General features: G+C 38.5%; 1 protein-coding gene across 4 annotated transcripts; it reads right to left on the reverse strand.

Annotated features, from left to right (window-relative positions):
• Window positions 1-697: 697 nt before the first annotated feature.
• SERPINA7 (serpin family A member 7) lies at window positions 698-23,702 on the reverse strand. Of its 4 annotated transcripts, none has more exons than XM_016942643.3 (5): window positions 23,633-23,702; window positions 21,373-22,011; window positions 20,048-20,321; window positions 19,171-19,318; window positions 698-1,010 (listed from the first exon to the last, which is right to left on the reverse strand). In XM_016942643.3, the coding sequence occupies exons 2-5, from the start codon at window positions 21,992-21,994 to the stop codon at window positions 990-992; spliced, it is 1,065 nt and encodes a 354-aa protein (XP_016798132.1). In that variant the 5' UTR covers window positions 21,995-22,011; window positions 23,633-23,702; the 3' UTR covers window positions 698-989.
• Between the last annotated feature and the right edge of the window lie 1,037 nt (window positions 23,703-24,739).

Genomic DNA, 24,739 nt, shown 5'->3' on the forward strand with positions numbered 1-24,739 from the left:
CTTACCTTTTTTCTGGACTAGGGAGTCTATCCCAGGTTCGAGCCAATCTTGGTCAAGCAGGCTACCTCACTTCCCTCTTCTTTGCTTTAGGCATTTCCTGTCACTTTTCTATTGAACACTAGTATTCTCTCTTGTATGATCTATTCAAAGTAATATTTTCTATTTACTATTTTGATTTTTCTTAGTACAGGAACTGAGTACTAGATACTACTAGTAAGTCATCTTGAAGCCTTTCTGGTGTCTACTAGGGTTCTGTGTGTGTGTGTGTATGTGTGTGTGTGTGTGTGTTTGTATCCCTAGGTTATTTTTTTAACATAAGATAATGTCATCTAAGAATATAGTTTACTTCTTGCTTTCTAGCCTGTACACCATTTATTTCTTTTTTCTTGCCTAATTGTTTTAGCTAGAACTTTTAGTAAAATGTTGAATAGAAGTGGTGAGAATGGGCATCCTTGTCTTGCTCTTATGGGGAATCCTGTCGTTCTTTATCATTAGTCATAGTATTAGATTTGGGTTTTCAGTAAATGCCTCTTATCAGGTTGAGAACATACCATTTCATTCCTAGCTGATTTTTAATGCGACGGTGTTGTTGGATTTTGTCAAATGCTTTATCTTCACCCATTGAGATGATAATGTGCTTTTATTCCTCATTCTGCCAATATGGTGTTTACAGCCTGATAAATTTCACTCTGAGCACTGCTTTTGCAGCATCCTATAAATTTTAATATGTCGTGCTTTTTATTTTCACCCATCTCAAAATATTTTTTAATTTCTCTTGAGATTTCTGCTTTGACTAGTTGGTTGTTTAATGCTGTGATGTTTCATAGCACCATAGCAAAGAATGCCTGCTACTACAGTCCACTCTTCACTATTGATGTTGGAGAGAATGACCAAAGGATATAGCTTTCATTTTATCTTCTTGGATTCCATTTTGACTGCACTCTCCTCTGCTTCACTTGGGGCTTTTCTCTTGACACCAGCCCACTTTTCTACAGCAACTTTAGGCCCTCCTGCAAATACAGAAGCAATAGGGTTCCAGAGAATCTTTTTGTTTAAATCAACTTCAAAATTTTACACCCTCTAATAAATACCTTATTCCATATCACATAGTGGCTCCACTTCCTTGATCAGAACCAAATTGATGTGAAACCAAATTCTGATGCCCCAAGTAAGTTTTCTGTCTAATGTACATGCTAGTTTTGTGCTGTTATAATCATAAGAATTTAAAAATGTCTTCTACTTCACTGAAAGAAAATTCTGTGGAAAAACATATTTTCCTCAAAAGATTATTAGTTGACAACCTATTTCATATAGTAAAGGGAATTTCAGATGATATGGAAGTTCTAATTGAGTAACCGCTTCATGCCTACGTAATTCTTGATTTTCAAGCTATGTTTGCTCATGTATTCCTTAAGCAATATTTTCAGAAATAATCTGGGGAAATAAAGGTTCCATTTGGGCAAGCTGAAAATGTCTTTGATTTAATGATTGTTTAATGATTTCGCTGGTGATTTTGCTCTTGGCTCAACGTCATTTTAATCTCATGATACAGAAAAGCTCCCTCAATTATCTTGTAATAAATATTTTTGTTGATGAAAATTTAAAAAGTAGTGTGATGTTTAATTTTCACATTTCCCTTTGTTATTGATTCCTAATTTTATTCCACTGGGCCAGAGAAGATACTTTATATAATTTCAATCTTTTAAAGTTTATTGAGACTTGCCTTGTCATTTAACACATGACCTATTCTAGAATATATTGTATGAGGGCTTGAGAAGAATGTGTATTCTGCTGTTTTTTGTGGTGTGTTCTATTTATGTCTGTTAGTTCTAGCTGCTTTACAGTGTTATTAAAATCTTCTATTTACTTGCTGATCTTTTGTCTAGCTCTTTCATTCAGAATTAAAAGTGGAGTATCAAACTTTCCAGTGTTATTGTTGAACTGTTTATTTCTTCCTTAAATTCTGTTCTTGCCACATATATTTTGAGTTCTTTTGTTAAGTGCATATATATGTTTATAATTGATATACTTTCTTAATGAATTGACAATTTATTATTATATAATGTCCCTTTTCTCTTGTAACAACTTTTGTTTTAATGTCTAACTTATCTGATAATACTATAGTCATACCCACTCTCTTCAGGTTACTATTCACATGAAATGCTTTTTCCACCCTTTTACTTTCAAACTATGTGTGTATTTGAATCTAAGTTGAGTCTTTCATAGACATCCTAAGGATTGCTCATGATTTTTTACCCATTCTGTCCATCTCTACCTTTCAATTGTAGATTTTAATCCATTTATATAATGTGATAACTAATAAGAAAAAACTTAAATCTGCCATTATGGTTTTTGTTTTTTATATGTCTTATAGCTTTTTAGCTCCTTAATTGCTCATATATTGCCTTATTTTGTGCTAAACAGTTATATTCTAGTGTATCATTTTAATTCTCTGGTAATTTATTTTACTTTATATATTTTATTTGTTTTCTTAGTGGTTGCTGGGATTACAATTAACACCTTAATGTACAACTATCTAGTTTGGATTAATATAAACATATTTACAATTAAAAAAATTTCTATATAGCTGTGTCTCCTATTTTATAAGACTATTGCCACATATTGCATCTTTATTTTATACATTGTGTGCCCATCACCATAGATTTATAAATATTGTTTTATGCAGTTGTCTTTTAAATAATATAGGAAAACAGAAGAGTTACAAACCAAAAATACATTAATACCGAATTTTTAATTTTCCTTTGTGGTTACCTTTAATAGTTCTTAATTTATTCATGGTTACTGCCTGATGTTTTTTTAAAATTCAACCTGAGCTGTTTAGCATTTCTTGTATGGCAGGTGCAGTAATAACAAACTCCCTCAGGTTTTTTTTTTCTCTGGTACTATCTTAATTTTTACTTCACTTTGAAGGATAGTTTGTTGGATATAAGATTATTTGTCAAACATTTTTTGTCTTTTGGTATTTTGAACTTCTCATCACATTGCCTCCTGACCTCCATGTTTTTTGATAAAAAATCTGTTCTCACTCTTATTGAAGATCCCTTAGAATTGATGAGTTGCTTTTCTGATGCTGCTCTCAGGATTCTCTTTGTCATTGTTTTCTGATAATTTGACTGTAATATATTACACTGTTGATCTCTTTCAGTTTATCCCATTTGGGATTTATTAATCTTTTCAGATGTGTGGTCATACCTTTCATTATATTGAAGAATTTTCAGTCATTATATCTTCAAATATTCTTTCTGCCCCTTTTACTCCCTCCTCTCTTTTAGGACTCCCATTATAAATATTTTGGTACACTTGATAATGTACTAAAAGACTCAGGCTTTCTTCATTATTCATTATTTTACTTTCTGATTCTTGATTGACCTATATTTAAGTTTGCCATTTTTTCTGCCTTCTCAAATCTGCTAGCAAATTTCATTTAAGTTACTGTACTTATTGACTCCAAAATGTTAATTGGTTTCCCTTTATAATTTCTATATCCTTACTGATATTCTCTAATTGATGAGACATCATTTGGTTTTCTTTCGTTATTATTATGTGGTTTCCTTTAGCTCTTTGAGTATATTTACAATAGTTATTTCAAAGTCTTTGTCTAGTAATTCTAATGCCTGAGTTCCACAATAAGAGTTTCTAGTAATTCTTTTGTCTATAGCATATTGGCTATATTTTATTATTTCATTGCCATACATATATATATGTATATATATATGCATATATACATGTTTATATATATATATATATAGTTGAAACCTGAGAATTATCATAACATGGCAATTTTAGACATCATACATTCTCCAATTTCCATGATTTGTAGATGCTGCTTGTTGTAGTTGTTATTGTTTGTTTGTTTAATGACTTTTTCTGAACTAGTTTTGTGAAGTCTGTGTTCTTTTCATGTACCAATAAAATCTTTGCTCCATTAGCTTAGTAGTCAGCTAGTAAATGGACACAGATTTCTCTATACGCCTTGGAAAAAAAAAAGTGTTTGCAAATGAGCTCACCATGTATATTGGTGCCTGTCTTCAATACCCAGCCTGGCCATTCACAACTCTGCTTTAGTTTTCACTTCCTGCTTGCACACAGCTGGATGGTCAGCTAGAGCTGAAGTTTAGGTCCTCAGGAATTTCCTGAGAATGTAACCAACCCTGGGCACATGTGTGGACTTATGTATTCCTAGGAATATAACAGAGTTTTGAAAGTCCTTATTCCCAAAGCATGTAATTCCCCAGACTCTTCCCAAGCTTTTTGATTAGTTTATTGTTTGCTCCACCAGTTAACCATTTTCTCAGGCAACAGTGGAAAAGTGTTTGCCTTTAAATGTTTTCAACAAGTGTTCCTTGGGTAGTCATCTTAGCAGTGGGAGAGTTAGGCAAGCCTTTTAGCCTATCTTCTGGGCAGCCACCAAACACGTCAAAGCAAACAGCCACAATCTTTTGAGAAAAAGATCTGTTCTGCTCTCTCTGGTACCACCAGTGTCTCTTCTTAGAATGTAGGTTGTTGTCTTTGATGGCACCATCTAGCTAAGCAATGGGATATGGCATCAAGGTAACTTTAAATTCCAAAAACTTCTCTCTTCCCGTTCATATTCAACTGGTTTTTTTCCTGATTAAGCATTCCCCTAGTTGCTACAGGTTTTTGGTTAGTTTTCAGAGTTCAGAAAAAATTGGTTGTGACAGGTTTTGCCAGTTTATTAGCTGCCTTTGTGTAGACATGCAACTTTGGAGTTATGTATTCTCCCATTTTCACTCTAACTGATGAGCTTTACTGAGCCTTTTTGCTTAAATAACTTTTCAGCCTGAGTTCTTTCTATTTTGAGTACAGCAATAGTTGGTATTTTAAATCATGCAAGGCCACTACTATGGACAAAATTGTGTCCACACAAAATTTATATGTTGAAATCCTAAGCCCCAAAGTGACTGTATTTGGAGACAGGGATTTTAGGATGTAATTAAGATTAAATGAGGTCATAATGATGGGATCCTAATCTAATAGGATTGGTGGCCTTATGAAAATAGGAAGAAATAAGTTTTTATGTCTCTCCATGCACATGCACAGATAAAAGGCCATGTGGGGACTCAGTGAGAAGGCAGCTGTCTGCAAGCCAGGAAAGGAGTCCTCACCAAAGATCAACCCTGTCAGACCTTGATCTGGGACTTCAGCCCTCCAGAACTGTGAGAAAATACATTTGTGTGGTTTAAGCCACCCAGTCTATAATATTTTATTATGGCATCCTGAGCAGATTAAGACAACCAACAATTGCTGATCTGTATTGCTTTCTGTTTTAAATCTCAAACTAGGTAATTCTTGCTTGTATGCATCCCTTTTTTGACACACCTTGCTAAATGCGCAAGTAACAACTGATACACACTACTAACATTCTGTTATTCAATCTCTCTTCCTAGAGATTCAGTCTTAGTAGGTCTTTTGTCTGATTTCCAAATTATCATGGATAATAAATTCATCCAGTATTTGTCACTGTACAACTTGGGTATCCATATCTCCAGTTTCCAATGTCAGCTTCCTTACTTCATACAAATTGACTACTAAGGGAAAGCCATACAATGTAGTTTTTAAATTATGGGTGAATTCCACTTCAAAACACCAAATTTATGTATTCCTTAGCATAGTGTCAGCTGTCGTTTAAAATACACCACAATATTTCTGTCACTTAGAACAACAAAAGTTAATTTTTCACTTATGTAACAATATAATGTAGGTATTCCCAGACAGAAGGTAACTTTCTTCCACCTGACGATTCAGAGAAAACAAAATCTTGTGCATGCTGCTGGCATCCTGAGCAGACTAAGACAGCCACCAATTGCTGGACTCCATTGTTGGACTTTCTTAGGAGAGACCTCTTTCAAGAAAGAGAAACTGGAGATGACACACTAGCTTCATAAAATCCATGGTCCAGAAGTGACATGCAGTACTGACTTACCTTATTAGGTACAGTGTTCACAAGACCTAGAACTCATGAGAGTCTTAACAGCCCACAAAAAATGGTTTTAATTTTAACTTCTGTTAAAAACAGAAGAAAAATATGAGCATAATAATAACAAACATGTAATTGTGAATTAAGCCAGGATTATATTCATCTGTATATCAATGTAGTCATAAAATATATTTTATGGGATGGGCGTGGTGGCTCATGCCTGTAATCCCAGCACTTTTGGAGGCCGAGGCATGTGGATCACCTGAGGTCAGGAGTTTGAGACCAGCCTGGCCAATATGGTGAAACCCCATCTCTATTAAAAATACAAAAATTAGCCGGGTGTGGTGGCGTATGCCTGTAGTCCCAGCTACTCGGGAGGCTGAGGCAGAAGAATGGCTTGAACCCAGGAGATGGAGGTTGCAGTGAGCCAAGATCATGCCACTGCACTCCAGCCTGGGTGACAGAGCAAAACTCCCTCTCAAAAAATATATATTGTTTCTTTATAGAGGAAAATAGCCATGAAGTCAGAATACCTAGGGTCTTTGCAAATCACTATGTGGGCCTTGTGATATTTTGGCTCATATTTTTTTGGGTGGGAATGGTATCAGTTTCTGATGGCTGCTGTAACAAATTACCACAAACTTATTGGCTTACAACAACTGAAATGTATTTTTTCTTACAATTCTGGAAGACAGAAATCCAAAGGAGATTTACTGGACTGAAACCAAGATGTCAGCAGGGCTGTGCTCTCTCTGCAGGCTCTGGAAAGAATCTATTTCCTTGCCTTTTCCAACTTCTAGTACTGCATCCTCTGCATTATTTGGCTTTGAGGCTCTTTCTCCATCTTCAAAGCCAGCAAGATAGCATCTTCCAATCTCTCTCTGCATCCCTCTTAAAAGGAACCCTTGTAATTGCATTTAGGACCCACTTGGATAATCCAGGATAACGTCCTCATCTAAAGAGACTTAACTTTCTTTATCTGCAAGGTCTCTTTTGCATGTAAATTAAAATTCCCAAGTTCTGTAGGTTAGGAAGTAATTATGAGGACCATTATTCAGTCTATCACAAGAAATAATCACATTGCTCCATTTAACTGCATGGATGTGGATAGAAAACGTAGCCCCTCCTTGGGCTGCCACTTTCCAGAGATAACCCTTCACTGTGGAGGTAGGAGCAGGACAGCTATTTGACTCTGCCACACTCCTCCATAGGGTTTTCATAAAATTAATTGAGATAATATATATAAAATGCTTAGCATAGTGCCTGGCACATACTTAAACCTTGATATAGCATATCATCTATTATTTTGGTCACTCCTACTGTTCATTTGTACTATTTCTCTCCCACTACCTCTTATCCTGTGATGCTTTGTTTATACCTTTTTCCTGTGATGCTTTGTTCTTGACTCTTGGGGGCAAGGGTTAATATTGGGAAATATTTTTCAAAACACACTCTTGTTGCCCACATTGGTTGATCTTGCCTCAGCGTGGTATGTCGTTTTCTCAGACTGCTTAATTAACCCCACCTGTCAAGGAATTTGGAAACATTTTCTAAGAACCAGATTCAGAAGCACTGTGAAGGAATCACACAAAGTCAAGTCAAGGTGATTCCTCAGAAAGGATATAAATTACCTCATTCATTAACTTAGGTTGAGTTCTCTATACACCAAGAGGCCTTCCACCAGTGGACAGTAAAGCTTTTGTGTCCTTCTTGTAGAACCTTAGTCTTAATTACCCAAGATCTGATTATTAGTTCCAAAGTCACCTTTACCCTAATGTCCTAGGAGGCCTTGAGTTTTTCATCCAAATACTCTCCTGGTAGCTTCTCTGATAGCTCAGTGTCTATGGCACATGTACACAACAGTATTGACTATGATCTATAATGCATCTTTTATCAGGACAGGTCTATTATCTTTGAAAAGCCTTTGTTTTTATCTAAGGACGCTCTCCTTTCAGTTATGAGTCTCAGGCATGGCGTCTACTGAGGGTCTTCCTTAATCTCAGTTCTTGAGGATAGCATATGTTCCCATATTCCAGGAAGCATGAGACTGTATGCATAAATTGCTTTTGTGTAACACCCACTATGGGCAGCAGAGGTTAGCAGACACACCACTCTTTGAGAAAGAAATCTATAACTTATTCCTACCCTGCCTCCTTTACCTTCCTTGGCTGAGTTCCAGGTGGAGAGGACAAAAGAGACTCCAGATAAGTCTAGGGACCTTGTTTTAATTTCAGAATGTCATCCTGGAAATTAAAAACCTGTGTGGATAAGCCACATGTCCAATACAGTGTTTCAAAAGAGTAGCAATGGCTGAGAGAAGTATTAAGGTGCATGTACATTAGAACAACCTCATAAAAATGCTGGCATACCTATGTGGTATGGGGACAGCCGTTCTCAGTCTTCATGTCTCTAGGGGAGGGGATTCCTCAAAGGTTGGAGAGCCAGAGTATTGAAAGAAAACTTTATATTGGCATCAGGACAATGCAATACGGGGGCCTCTATGAATTAAAGATCATGGCAGGACAGGAACCAACTGAGCCAATGCCAGCAGGAATGGGTAGCAGCCAGCATGGAAAGGAAATAGCAGCAGAAGTCAATGTGGACAGAGGCTACCCACTTTGGACAAAAAGCCTCTCCCCTGACATGAAGGCAATACATGAGCAAGTCCCCTCCTTCTATGTTATTTAAATCATTGTGAAGGTTGGGAAGTAGGAAAAAGGTGGGAGAAATCCTTGAATGTGACACTGTATCATCCAAAAGAGAGAGGAAGAGTTCGTAAATGACTAACTTAACCTTGAAGTGACTAGATACATTGATATGCTATTAAAAGGGTTGTGTGGTCAAGAGCGAAGTTCAGTGCAGTTATAGGAAAATAAAGTAACATTTTTTAAACTTCCATAAGCTACTTCAGGGAGATGTCCCCAAACTAAGGTTGCTCGAGACAAACATATGTGGAGAAAAAGGGAGAGAGAGAGATTTATTTTAAAGAATTGCCTTATGCAATTGTGTGGTTGGCAAATCTGAACTCAGCAGGGCTGGCAAGGTGGAGACCCAGGAAAGAGTTCCTCAATCTTTTCTCTTAAGGCCTTCAACTGATTAGATGAGGCCCACTCACGTTATGAGGGGTAATATGCTGTACTCAAATTCTACTGATTTAAATGTTAATAACATGTAAATAATAACTTCACAGCAACATCTACACTGGTATTTAACAACAACAACAACAAAAACCAGTATCATAGTCAAGTTGACAAAAAATTAGCCAACATACTCACCGTAAGAGAGAAGAATTTCAAAGAACTACATGTGAAAGTTATTTGGCCGCAGAAAATACAGTCACATTTGTTTTTTATGCTATAATCCATCACCTTTCCCAAGGCAGATGCTATATGCAAAGCAGGCAATGATCAGCTAACCTCTGATCAGAACCAGGACAGACCTTTCAAGGATGTAGCCCCCTGGAACAAGGAGGGAAGCTGTGACTTACATGACCTTCCAGAGGAGCATGCTGCTTTCACGAAGTTATGAAATGGATGAATGCAAGTTAATAGTAACAGGAGTACCACAGGTGCTGTTCCAAGATGACAGAGGACAAACAACTAGCTTTATGCCATTCCTTGTAATATGTATTAGACACAAAAGGTAACAAGGGCAACCCAATTTTTTCTCTTCAGGACTACCTGTGGTTCTTAGCTCTGGCTGCACCTTAGAATCACCTAGGAGGCTTAAAAAATATTCATGCCTGGACACTACCTCTTGTTATTCTGATTCAATTCTCTTAAATTACTCACTTTTTTTTCTTTTTCTTTTTTTTTCTTTTTTTTGAGACAGAATCTCACTCTGTCGCCCAGGCTGGAATGCAGTGGTACGATCTTGGCTCACTGCAACCTCTGCCTCCCGGGTAAAAGTGATTATCCTGCCTCAGCCTTCCAAGTAGCTGGGATTACAGGCGTGTGCCACCATGCCCAGCTAATTTTTGTATTTTTAGTAGAGACAGGCTTTTGCCATGTTGGCCAGGCTGGTCTCAAACTCCTGACCTCAGGTGATCCACTCGCCTTGGCCTCCCAAAGTGTTGGGATTACAGGCGTGAGCCACTACACCCGGCCTAAATTACTCACCTTATTGTGAGATAGTTCCCCATATAATTTTTAATGTAGAAGTAGCAACATGTGAGCAAATAGATTAAAATAGGTTGCGATTAGTGCTATAAAAATAAATGTCAGGGAGAAAAACCTGTGGGCATAGCTAGACGAGAGTTATTGAGTTTTCTCAAGGGACTCAGTAATCATTCACCAGAAAGGTTATATTTAAACTGAGTTGTCTTTCTTAAGGCTCAAAAATTTCAAGCCTGCAGAGAAGTACTGAGAATAATATAACCTCACCCAGATGCCAATCACACAGTACTAAAAAATGTTTATATTTTATTTTACTCCTTAAGAAATAAATAAAATGAAATAAAAAATTATAGATGTAGTTGACTTCCTCTTTATTCCTTTACTCAATCTCATCACCACCTGCCTTCCCCTAGAAGTAAGCATTAACATAAATTTGATGCATGTATTTCCAGTTCACATTTTTATACTTTTACTTCATATATGTGTATTCATGAATTGTTTAGGTATTGTTTTAAAAAATATTTTTGAATTAAAATTGGCAAATAAATATATATTTATAGTATACAATGCAATTGTATACCTGTTAGACAGGTAGTTCTAATTTAGCAATTTGGGTGCTCAAACAATATTCCATCATATGAACATTTCTATTATACAATTTAGTCATCCATTCCTTTATTGATGGATATTTCAGTTGTTTGCAGTTTTCCCTTATAGCGTTGTTGCCATGAATTTCCTGGCACATGTCTCTAGATATACACTTGCAAGTGTATCTCTAAGACAGTAGTTCTCAACGGGTTCTACACATTCGAATAACATCGGAAAATTTTAAAGAACGCATAAACATTTCTCATTTCACGTAGATGGAGTAGTTCGTGGTAGGTCAATGCTCCTATAAAGAACACCTAAAAAAGCCAGATAGATTACTAAAATCTAGTTTTAAATGTATCTGAAAACTGCAGAAGCAATTAGGATAAAAGGGAAAAAGATTCCAGAGAATAAAATCTTTCCAAGCTGTATTGAGTATCTGTAATTTGTTGTCCCCCCCTTCCCCCGTACCACCACCACCCCAGGAAGATTTTGCCAGTTCCAGCCAAGGGCAGCACCTGGGGAATTAATAATCCAGGTGGGCTTTTGGTGTTCACAGGAAAATGAGTGACAAATTCGAAGACATGGGGGGAATCAAACACACAACCAGAACCTTGCTCAAGGCATTTGCTGATTTCCAAAGCTGTACAGGATTGGAGGCTAAATATAAGTAGAAATGTCCTCTGAAAAGCAGAATGGAATTCCATATACTCTCTCAAGGCTACTCTGAAGTTTTTGTCTCCTAAGACTCTGTGGAGACAAAGACTTCCCCAGAGAGTCTTAGGAGACATAGACTTATCATGTAAGGAGACAAAGACACCTCAGGGAAAGTGGCTAAGAACCCAAATGGAAAGATTTGGAAATCTTAAAGGGAGTGCTGAATTTTCAGCAGCTTTCCCAGGGGAAAATTGCCAATCAACCAGAATGCACTTAGATGCTGACAATCCAGATTCAGGCAAAGATAGAGGGATGTCTATGGAAGCTGATTATATGCACACCCTATCACTCAGCAATTCCATCCCGTGGTTTATACCCATAAGGAAAGCATACATTTATTCACTAGGAGACCTGCTTAAGAATGCTTAGAGAGATATTATTTATCAAAGCTCATAAACTAGAGATTGCCTAAATATCTATCAACATTAGAAGGGATAGACAAAATGTGTTTTCATAAAACAAAATACCATGTAACAATGAGACTGAAAACTCTGTAACTATAAGCAATCATCCAGTGTTGAGTGGAAAGCAGAAAAACACAAAAAGAGTATAAATTATATGATTTAATTTGTTTGTATTTATTTGTATTTATTTATTTATTCATTCATTTATTTTTGAGATGGAGTCTCTCTCTGTCGCCCAGGCTGGAATGCAGTGGCGCAATATCCACTCACTGCAAGCTCCGCCTCACGGGTTCACTCCATTCTCCTGCCTCAGCCTCCCTAGTAACTGGGACTACAGGCGCCCACCACCATGCCCGGCTAATTTTTTTGTATTTTTTAGTAGAGATGGGGTTTCACCGTGTTAACCAGGATGGTCTCGATCTCCTGACCTTGTGACCCCCCCCCCCCCCCCGCTTCGGCCTCTCAAAGTGCTGGGATTACAGGCGTGAGCCACCGCGCCAGGCCAATTTAATTTATATAAAGATTTAAAAACAGGCAAAGTAATTTGTGATGTTAGGAATCAGGATAATTACACTTGGGAGGTTACTAAGCATAAGGTGGCATGAAAGCGGCTTCTTTCTTGATCTGGGTGCTGATTACATGGATATATTCTCTTTGTTAAAATTCATTGAGCTAAATACTTATGACTTGTGTACATTTTGTATGCATAGTATACTACAATAGAGAGATAAAAATTAAGATAAACAGAACAACCAACCAACTAATAAACACATATGCACAGGCCCCACCTCCAGGGATATGGTTTCAATTAGTCCTTGGGAGGTCCAGTTACCAGCACTTCTCATAGGTTTATTGGGCAATATAATTTTTTCCATCAGCACTGGTTTCTCTAATTTTTGCCCATTTTTTCTCTTAGATTATGTGCCATTTTCTTATTGCTTTTGTTGGTATTTATTATATCACTAATCATGTGCCTGGTATACTTATAGCAAATATCTTATTCTTGTCTATAATTATATTTTCACTTTGTTTAAGATGTATTTTGTCAGTTCTTGAGGTTAAATTTTCCAGTATGCTTCTGTATATGTTTTACTTTTGTTATTATTTCAAAACTCCTTCCCCATTTATTATTTTATAAGATATGCTATTAATACTTTTAAAGTTTACTTTTTACATTTAGATCTCTAATCCATCATGAATTTATTCTAGTATGTGGCAAAATGTAGGGTTCTCATAATTTTTTCTACACTGCCAGTATAGATGTAATCATCACTTCCTCAAAGATTTTTTACTCCAATTCCATCATATATCAAATTGGTTTACAGTTGGGCAAAATCATGTAACACAAGCCTATTTTATAATAAAGTGTTGGATACCTCATGTAATTTATTAAATATTGTACTGAATGTGAAAAACAGAATTGTTTCACACCATCATACCATTAAAAAATTGTAAATCAGACCATTGTAAGTCAAGGACCATTTATAGTAACACTTGGAAGTTGCTGTCATAAAAGAGCATCAGAAAGACGTGATGAAGGCTTCCATAAAGCACAAGCTCAGAGGTGATACTTCACAAAACTGGATTCCTTCTTCCAAGGCACAGTATACTAACTTTAATCAGAGATCACTACATGATGTTGTGCTCCCAATAGGAAGAATTCATGAGTCAGGAAGCAATTGATGGAAAATGGAGTGACCACACTCGCATTACTCTCAATGACCCACTGGGGAACTTTGCAACCTGTCCCTACAATTCTGGGATTTGTAGGGTTGCAAGTAATGATCACCAAAGGAAAAACACTTCTGCCATGAAATTCAGCAAGTGTCCCATTGAACTATAAGCTATGGATGCTGCCTGAACACTTCAGGATCTTTATGGTCAGGGAATATCAGGCAAGAAAAGGAATCACATCATTTGCTGTGGCCATCCTACAGACAAAGGGTGGATTCTCACCCAAAACTTGGGTCAGGTGTCAAGACTGATTACATCACACACACACACACACCAGGAAAGCAGGACAGGCCTCCTAAGCTGGTCAAAAAATGGCTTGAGAGAGGAGGGAAAGGAAATAGGCTTGGGCTTTTATGATTGTTAGGGGTTGAGGCAACTGTGAGGGTTTCTTTGTATAGGCAGCAGCTTGTTTGGCTGGAAATTCTCACTAGCACCAAAGAAGTGGGTGAACTGGCTTACTTATCAGCATACCCAGATGTAGGGCATAAAGGAAAGAAGTAGAAATAAGACTTATAAGATGTCAAATATTAAGAAAACGGAGTTAGACTCTTTATTACACCATTTAGTCAAGGGTAATTGATCCCAATCATTAGAAGGAAGAAGATATGTTGTTACATAATGGGACAAGTAGAATATGTTTGACATTCAAGTGATCCACATGAGTGCCTCTTTATAATTCCTTGCCCAATTTTGATGGGAAGTGGAGATATGAAGTAATCTTGGTCAAAGAATGCTATGGTAACTGGTGGCTCAATACTTGTCATGGATGTGGTTTTTAATAATGTCATCAGGTGAGCTATGGAGATCAGCTAAAAGGGAAGGAGAATCTAGAATGGATAGTGGAGGGGAATGAAGCATTATCAGTTGTGACAATGAGACCAGCTGCAGCAGCAGAAGCTGTAGTTCATTCTACCAAATGTTTCCTTCTAAGCTTCCTCCAGGAAGAAAGATTCACCAGAATCCTTGAGTAAATACTTCCAAAACTTACAGAAAGAAGTAGATTTCAGCAGACAAGGAATTGACTGTGTTGGACATGGAGGTGTGCCATACAGATTTCTCTTCAAGAAAGGACTTGTTGTTCTAGATGCTTAGGAGTCCTGTCAGCCGACAGGCTTCAGCTTTCAGTCCCTTCAAGGGCTGCCTTAGTTGCAGAGATGTCTTGCCCTCAATCATTACCTTTTCTGGTCAGCTCATATTCAATGACTGACCAAGGTAGATGTGTGAGGGTCCAGCTATTTTGGCCTAAAACAGAACAACTCTAACTGGCCATTTTAGCTCCAGATTTCCTTGTGCAGTCAACCAAGGTTGTTGCTATTTGGACCTGCATGTTGGCTTGACTTCAGCCTCTGCCTAATTTTGCTTCCTTCCCTTCCATTCTATAGGCATCAATCCCAAGGGCCCTCCCTAACAAATGTTCTGTACTATAAACTCTGCTTCAGGATCTGCTTCCTGGATAATCAAACCTGCAACATCCCCACTACTACTACTACCAACTTCTGTATTACTTGGAGTAAGGCTAGTGTTATGGGCTTAATGTATCTGTACCCCTAATATTCATATTTTAAGGTCCTAATCCCCAGAGTGGCTGTATTTGGAGTAAGGTAGTAATTAATATTAAGTGAGGTCATAAGGATGGAGCTCTAATCTGATAAGATTAGTGTCCTTACAAGAAGAGACACAGGAGAGCTCTTGCTCTCTCTCTCTCTCTCTCTCTTTCCCTGTATGATGCACCAAGGAAAGACTATATGAGAACATAATGAGAAGGTGGCCATCTTCAAGCCAGGAAAAGAGCCCTCACTAGAAACAGAATTTGTCAGCACCTTGATACACATTTAATAACAACTCTCCATTTCCCCCTTCCTGCAGTCTCTAGCAATCACTGTCCTATATCCTCTGCTTTTAGGAGTTTTACTAATTTTGATACTTCATATAAGTGGAATAATACAGGTTTCTATTTCTGTGACTGGCTTATTTTATTTAGCTTAATGTCCTCCAGGTTCATCTATGTTGCAAATGGCAGGATTTCCTTCTTCTTTAAAGCTGAATAATAGTCCATTGTATGTAGAAACACATCCTTTCATCTATTGATGGACATTTAGGTTGTTTCCATATCTTGCCTATTGTGAATAATGCTGCAGTGGACACTGGTGTGCAAATGTCTATTTGAGATCCTGATGTCAATTATTTTTGGTAAATATCCAGAAGTGGGGTTGCTATATAATATGGTAGTTCTGTTTTTAACATTTTGTGGAACCTCCATACTCTTTTCCATAATGGGTATACTTACAAAGGGAATTTGTCTGTGTATTGTTGTTGAATTGGTGTTTGTCAAGGAAGTGGGGGAGGAGGATCCAGGGCTTCCTATTCTGCCATCTTGCTGATGTAATTTCAATATTATTTTAATAATTATATTTCTACATTATCGGTAGCATTGTAATCCTACTTTTTCTTAGCATTTAAAGAATTATTCTGAAAAGATGTATGTAGATTTCACCAGACTGCCAAGGAGCTCTTTACCTGCTTGTGGTCAAACTTGATCATAAGTAAGTCCACAATCCAGCTTAACAAAGGCAGAAAAAGAGTGGAGGAAGTACTCAACTATTGAAATTCCCTAGTTGATAGATGTTATATGTCACCTACATTCATATTTCATTGTTGAGAATTTACTTACAAGGCCACACCTAACTGCTAGGGAGGCTAGAACATGTAGTTTATCAGGGAAGCCATGTGTCTATAATTCTATCACAATGTAGAAAGGAAAGCAGAATTGATAAATTCCGTGCAATCCATACCACTACTTTCTTGTGGCTGGTTCCCAGATAAGTTTTCTGTCTTTTGTTCTAAGAATTCGTTAATATATTTTCTTGGTTTTTCTGTGTAGACAGATTTTTCTTCCTTTCCACTCTATTCTTTTAATGTTTATTTATTTTTCTTGTTTTACTGCACTAACATCTCCAATATCATTTTAAATAAAAGCAATAATATATAGAATCCTTGTCTTATTCCCAATTTAGTAAAAATTCTGCTACAAATTTTCTCTATTAAGTGAGATACATGTTCTAGTTATTTTGTGGGTAAATTTCATGAGGTTAAGGAAGTTATGTTCTATTCTTAGTTTGCTATTCTTAGTTTGTCACAGGACAAACAGTGATAGCCCTTCATGATCTGACCACAGGAAAGAATGACTGAATGAGGTTTAGTCTCTAAGGAGACACATGAACTACTTGAGGGATAATGTCTTTTAATCCCTGACTTCCCTCTGAAGATACTGATATTCCTTCCAGAACAAGTTCTGATGGAACTCATTTGGACGGTAGGGGGTAGGAAGGAGTTGATATTTACATTTACTCTGGCCTCTGGAGGTAGAGCCTGAGCTAGAGAACAGAAACCCGCAAATCAAGAGACTCACATTACAATCCTGGTTCTGATACCAGCCCACTGTCTGGTGTTGACCAACATGATTGAAACAACTAATATTTACAGGGCTTTTTATCAGGTCTCAGGCTCTGTGATGAGCATATTACATGCTACCTGCTTTGCAACATTGAAGGTTCACAAAATCCCAATGACATGGATATTCTTATTGTTCCCATTTTACAGATGAAGAAAATAAGGTACAGGGTTTAAGTGCCTTGTCCAAGATCACCAAACACTAAGTAGCAGGGCCAGGATTGTAATGTAACTTTAGTGAAACACAACTCCATGTTAACAATGAATTTTTGTACCAGAGATTCTGCTCTGGGCTTCAAAAATTGCTTACACAAAAGCAAAGTGTGAACTATACCAGGAATAAACAAACTTCCATGCAAATGGGTCTAATCAGAAAAAATTAGAATGTTTGTAATACACATGCTTTTCTAAACATAAATATTTATTTCAATATGGAAGTACAACATCTGCAACAGTACTTATGCATTTTTTTTACTATTTTCCTGTCACTGAAGTGTTTTACCTCAGGGCTAGAATTTCAGATACTACATCATTACCACTCACTGTGCCATTTATACTCAAGCTTTAAATACATAGTGTCTGAGATAAAATCTAGTTTGGTAGGTGGTAATGAGTTGGCATGTACAGGTAGAGGGAAGGTTGTTGAAGGATCTAGGGATACAAAAGTACCAATATTCAGTGAAATTAGAGCCAAAAAGGAGATTCCTACTTAAACAAGTGGGACAGGGGTGCTATATATGGAAAGGAGTCTGATTGGGATACAGAAAAAGAGGGTCTATGAGATATGACATGAATGAATTACTTTCTTTCTCCACTCCCAGCTTATACATTGGCAAGGTGGAAGTATGTTTTCTTGGGGGGAAGGTGGGGTTGGACAGGCAAGTTTATCTCTTGCTGTATTGTCCCATGCTTGTTCAGTAAGAAAAGCTACATCCCTCTCAGTCTGTAACTCATCCCCATAGTGGGAGTTCCTTTATTCAACCTACCAGTGTCAGATCTGGCAAGAACTCAGAGAATCCTACTAATAGGACAGTGGGAAGGGGGTTGAGAAGTTCACATATAAGACAATGCATCTGCATTGTTTTATGTCCATTGATCTTATTGGAGTACTGGGATACGAAGACCTGACCTGCTTTTTAGCTATTCCCCAGAAGACAGAAAAGGGAAAATTTTTCAACCCAGTCAAATTTATTAGAGCAAATGAGTTGAGGGGTATTCTGACAAAGAGAAATATACAAACATAGAGCCTTCCTATGCTTTGGATAATAATGAATTACTCATTGACATTCTGAATGTTCTGCCATAGGATTGGCCTCTTCCACAGCCAACAAAGTTCAGCCAGGGTTCAATCTTCATCCCATCATAAGGGAATGCAAGTCCAAGCTCACATCAATCACACCAGGCTATATTATTTATTTATTTCCCATTGCAATATACACGTGCAATTAGCCAATGGCCTTTTTCCCAACTACGCTTCCGTTGGGTCCACAACTTTCCCTAGAAAGAGAATACTCCTTGTGCTTCTCTCCAAAATCAACAACATGAAAGATCTATCAATTTGGATAATAGGGTGTAGGAAAGTGTTTTCAGGCTGATCCGAAAGTTCAACTTCAGGGACAGCTGCAGCTTCAGTTCCCTTTTCACCAATGTGCAGCACAGCCTTATGGGCAGCCTGTGTGGGGAGAACAAATCCTGCGGGTCTCTGAAGAAACAGGAACAGTCTTTGGGAAGGTCTAGAAGTAAGAAAGGGAAAGGAAAGGTGGGGCCGCCCCTTTGCTATACTATGTTGATGGTGCTAGAATATGAAGTTTCCTCTGCTAAATGTAGTCAATCATTCTCTGGCGATTCTACGGCCAGCCATTGGGAAACACCTCATTCACTATGGCCTGCTGCCGCCAGGAATCACCTCTTAAGCATTCCCTCCTCACACCTCCTTCAGAACTGCATCTCACCAGAGTCACTTCTGATCATTAAGCTGTTCTATCAGAGTAATTCTGGGACATAAAGGTCAAGGATGGAAGAAACTGATACAATTACTTATTTGGAGTAATGGGAATGACTCTGGAGTGATTCTAGCTTAGGAGGAGTCACACCGCCTCTCTAGGCATCAGATTGCTAATTGGTAAAATAAGAAAGTTGAATCAATTCACTCCTAATTGCTCTTCCAGTTCATACATTTAAGAACTCTAGTTTATCAACTTACATTGGAAAGTTTCAGACCATTGTCCTCTGTGAGTCCAGAAAAATCAGCATTTTCAGAATAGGCATGCTGAATGCCCATCTTCAAAAGTGTGGCTCCAAGGTCATATGTGGCAGAAATGGAAAACTTTGGAACAAACAAGTCAACCCATCTGTGGGAAAAGAGGAAGGGAACACATGGCAATCACCATATCAAGCTTATGATTCTCTCCTTCTCTCTCTCATGATGGTATTATATTGGACTCTGCTTCTTCCCTGAGTATTGACAACCATTATTATGTAAGTCAATACATGGCGCCAAACTCACAGAAGTTATTCTGAAAGGAATGCACTCAGGTACAGCCAATGTTGGACTGAAGCACTGGGAGTAGGGAGATGTAACTCCTTTATAATCAAGAGAAAATATCCCTGGGGTGACGACCAAGGTTGGGGAGCTAGTGGCATGAAGGTTAATGGGTAGCACCCAGGAGCTTCACAGTTTTCTGCCTTGCACTTCCAGTACAGAGTGGCTGCCCAATCACCTTTCAACATCAAAATCCAACCTGTTCTTTGAGCTCTAGTTGGTCTACAGGAAGCCATCAATTTACTAATAGGCTGACTTTGGGGAGCTCATCTTATCTTTCAAGACCAGACTTCCTAATTTGAAAAATGCCAATTATACTGCCTCATTTGTAGGTTTGTTGATGTGCTTGGATGATATGAAGTATGTAGAATGCCCAGCCAAGGGCCTGGTAGACAGTATTTTCTTGGCATATTCTAGTGATCATACATAGCTGTTGGGTAGTTCAGGGTGATTCTTCTGCCTCTGGGTTTCTGCTGAACTCTGTCTCACCTGCACTTTTATGCCCACCTTCCACCCACACATCCTCTAAGGCATTTACCCCTTCTGTAGTAAGCGGTTCCACTTCTTCAGTGTTTTAGATGACATGGCAGCTTCCACTGACTCCATCTGTCCCTCCTTGGGAAGAACAAAGAGTGCCAGAGCATTCTTGCTGTAGTCCATTTGCAGAACTGTGCAGTTCAATTCCATATCCACTAGGTGATAGTATTGTTCCATCTGGTGCATCATGGGCACTTGAACAGTGGTGGTCTTGTCTATTAAGAAGCTGGAACTGTCTTCTGTCTTGGATGGATCAAAAGGATTTGCCCACTGGGCTTAAAATACAAAGAAAAGAGAGGTGTTTATTTTAAACCGGTATCAGTACCAACAAGACCTTTTCCATTAGTGATTTCATTTAGAAATTAAGATCACCACAGAGTTAGGTACCTACAGTCAACCAGTTTTACAAGTGACTGAGGATCAGGCAGAGAAAGTCATTTGTCATGGTCTCCCAGTTAACAGGTGGCAGAGCCAGGAATCATACCCAGGGCTGTTGGGCTCCACAGTCTGTATTCAAAACTACTATACCACACTAAGCCCATCAGAGCCATAGTTTCCTCTTCCATAAAAAGGTATAACGACATCCAACACACTAGGGAGAAGTGAGAAAACAGATCTGTTCTGCAATTTTAGCCAATCTATCTATGTGTGGTTTGTGGCCGACAATTGATTACTCCTCCAAGAAATGTGGCTGACATATACTATAGAACCAGGAGAAATCATTTGAGCACAGTACCTTTAGGAAATAGTCACATGATTCTTGTTTCTACAAGCACCAGCTTTAGACTCACACAGACCTTGTTGGTAATATCAGTTCTAAAACTTATTAACTGTGTAAACTTGGGCACTTATGAGTATTGATTGAGACAGTGTGTGTATACCACACATGTCAGATGGTGTTTAGTACACAGTGAGTGCATAATACATGGTAAAATTATGTATGTAACATGCCTAAGTATGTACAGCAAGTGAGAATCACAGTAGGCTTTACATAAAAATATGTCTACTTGACAAGTGCAAGCTTGTCCCACCTCACCAAATCTTTTGGAAACCATGAATCTTTAGCCAATTATGAGCAAGATGTTCATACCATTGTCACCCACCTCTCTGAAAGGGCGCTCTCCCTAGAAATTTCCTGGACTCATTCACAGAGCTGTGTGTCCATCTTGGAAGATCCAATACTATTCACAGCTATGTCCAGTGGAGCAGATCACTGTGGTATGAGGGACACCTACTGATGCCAGTAATAAGAGACCATGAGCTCCCCTCAGCACTCCACCCAAGTATCTGAGCCCTAGACTGAAAATTGACATCTGAAAGTCTTACCTTTAAAGTGAATATAGTTCACTAAGACCATGATGGTGTTTGGCTTGAGGTCTTGAATTAGACCCACGACTTTCCCTTTGGTTTGCATCTCCACATGACTGTTAATCTCCTGCTTGGCTGCAGAAATGTTGGAGAAGTCGGTAGAAAAGACTTCAGTCTCATAGAGGGTCTTGACATCATTCAAGAACTTTGCCAGTGGTTTCAGATGCTTGCCAATGAAGAGGGCATTTCCTATCTGCAATTCCAGTTCCTTCTTTGGAAAATTCAGTGAACAGATCAGATGCTGGAAGCCATGCTGGATCTCTACCATTGGAGTGTCTGTGAGGTTGAACCCCAAGGTCTCCACAATCTCAGTTTGGGTGCTGCAGCAGGCCCCGAAGGAAAGCATAACCAAAGCTGCAGAAATGCTCACAGGGGAAAAGAAGATGTTCTTATCTGGGGTCTCCACAGTGAACCTCCGGTACAGATTGAATGCAAAGTCAGCATTAATGGATGACATCTTGTAGAGAGTGGCATTTGGTTGGGATGAATGGCAGGCTGTTACTTTGCCTTCAGGTGATGCACAGTGGATTGTAGCATGAAGCCCAAGTACCAAGAGAACCAGATACAGGAATGGTGACATTTTGGAAGGAAGTTAATCTATAAGAGATGAAGTGAGACAACCACTGAGGGAGCTCAGTTGGATGAAACACTCCCTGAGCCAGAGACACATAATAACCACCCACATTGATTAATAAAACAATAGTAAATATTTGATGATGTGCTCATCAGGGGCTGAGCAGGGGTTTCTCTCCCTTGAAAAACAGGAGATGCATCTAATATGGACAGGGAGTAGGAGAAGTGGCTTGCTGCAACCACGGAAATAATGCCATGGACTGTCATTCAGATGTTATAGCAACATTATAAAAACGCTGTGAGTAAATTAAATTTATGGAAATTGAATCACTTTTTATCTGAACTAGAGGCAGCCTTTTGGAGAGAGGGGATATTCTTAGGTTAAACTAGTACTCCCTCTGTATACATTATTCATTGTAGATTAGAATTTTAGATTTTTTTTTCATCTGGCATTTTCTTAAGATAAAATCTATGAGATGAGAGAACGCTCGCATCTTATTTGGCTAAAAGACAAAATGAAAGTAATTTGTACAATATATGATTAGTTGGAATGGACGAGTGGTGGTTTATGGAGCCACGTACAAGGTCATGAGCTGAAATTCATGCATTTTGCAATGCATGGAAGCCATAGAGGTATTTTCGAACAACCAGAAAATGAAAGAATAATTTTCTAAATTTTACATTTCTTTCACCATTAATCTTAGTAACATCTAAACAGTCATTTCTAAGTTGTAAGACATCTTAACACTATTATTCTTACACCTATGCATGTTACTTTTAATTATTATAAAGAAAGCCAGAAAGATAAGGTGTAAGGTTTTCTGATCCTGAAAGAGTGCAAAGAAATGGAGTAAAGAAGTCAGGTGTGGAAATCCAATGAAAGTGGACATGTGTGCTTAGAAGGAAGAGGTCTATGAACTCAGAAAAAGGATCCTTCCTCCACCTTCCGTCTTCTTCCTGAGTGATCTTACCCTCCGCACTCAATTGCTAGAAACTGTATCTCTCTCAGATTGCTCTCCTGAGCTCCTAGCCATTTATCCAGCTTTCTTTTTGATATAACCACCAGGATGGTCCACACAGACCTCAGTCTCAATAAGAAAATCTCAAAGTTGCCAGATGTAAACATATCATCTCCCTACACCTTAAGCTTGCTCCCTCATCTTCATTCCACATCTCGGTTTATCACATCACTGTCTATAGAGACACCTAAGCCAGATACCTGGGAATAATCGTAGCCTCCTTTTATTCTCATTCCCCATATCTAATGAAGCATGATGTCTTATGAATACTAACTCTTAAATAACTCTCAAAACTTCTCCCTTCTCTTCATTCCTGCTGCCTCTGCCTCTCAGTTCATGGCCTGAGCTACTATATCAGCTCCTAACAGATCACACCATCTCCTATATCCTCCATACCAACCCCCTTTGTTCACCACTCTATCCAATCTCCATATCATCATCAGAGTCCTCTTTCTTTAAAAGTCACTGAGGCTGGTAGAAAGTCAATTATTAGATGACCACACTTAGACCTTCGCCCCTAGAGCCAGGAATTTGGTTTGGGACTCTGACTTGCCAACTTGGTTATTTGGGACTCTGACTTGCTGATAGAGATGTTCAAAGTTTCCAAAGAGAAAAAAAGTACTTACAGCAAATGCCCAAGAATCCACCTGCATCTCTCAGAAAGCAACATCTTTCCATTTTTATAGCATGTCCTGTATTGCAAAACTAGAGCACTCTTAGTTATAAATTAACCCCAGCATTAACCCTGGGATGGTATTTTCAAAGCTGATGTACAAAACCAAGGCCAAGAGGAACAAAGCAAAAAATGATAAGGTTTGAACTTTGAGTGATTGCTTTGGCTGCCAGACCCTTCATGTAAAACAAAAGAGAAAGAGGATTGTCAGAGCTGGAGGGGTTTAAGTCCATGCTGGCAAGAGTGTCTTCAGCAGGCAGAATAGGGGCCATAGGCAAAAGCACCAAGAGGCAGCAGGAAAAAGTTCTCACTATTGGGCCAAACAGCAGTGGGATTGGCAGTTTTTTAAGGGAAAGTTGTACAAAAGCAGAGGCTGGGTGATCCTTTCTAATAGGTTCTGTAGAAATTATACATGCATTCGCAGAGGAAATGATGTCAAAGGTAGCTTCCAGCCCTAGACTTCTGATGCTGCAAACATATATGTCTGCTAAGGGGGAAACCAGCCCTGTCTTCTCGTCATTAAAATTCCCTGTACCGTCCCCTGGCCACAGGACTCCAAAAGAGGATGCAGAAGGCGTCAAGGAGACTGAAATTAAAGATTCCACTGTCCAGTATTAATTGTGTACTGATTATATGCAAAGAAGCAATGGGAACAAAAAGAACTGGACTCAGTCAGGAGACTTGAGTTCAACCTGCTTCTGAAAGTTTCCAGCTCTAGTAGTAGTAGTAGTAGTAGTAGTAGTAGTAGCAGTAGCAGTAGCAGCAACAGCAACTCCTGCTTCTGAGTATTTACTACAGGCATGTGAAGCATTTTACTACAGACATTTTGTGAAGCATCAGATTCCAGACCCTGCCAGCTTCAGTACTACATTAAGAATCTATGTGTTAATTTGTAGTGGGAGGGGAGGCAAGGAATGAGGAGCTAGTTCGAGCGAAGCCTAGATGCAGTCTATGGTAGGACTTATAATCCAGGACAAATAGTACTGACTTTACCTTGAGGGCACTGGGAAGCCACTGGGGGATAGACAGAGGGTGACTCTGTGTACCATTATTTCTTCTT

The sequence above is a fragment of the Pan troglodytes genome, chromosome X, assembly GCF_028858775.2.
Source record: "Pan troglodytes isolate AG18354 chromosome X, NHGRI_mPanTro3-v2.0_pri, whole genome shotgun sequence".
NCBI classification, from domain to species: domain Eukaryota; kingdom Metazoa; phylum Chordata; class Mammalia; order Primates; family Hominidae; genus Pan; species Pan troglodytes.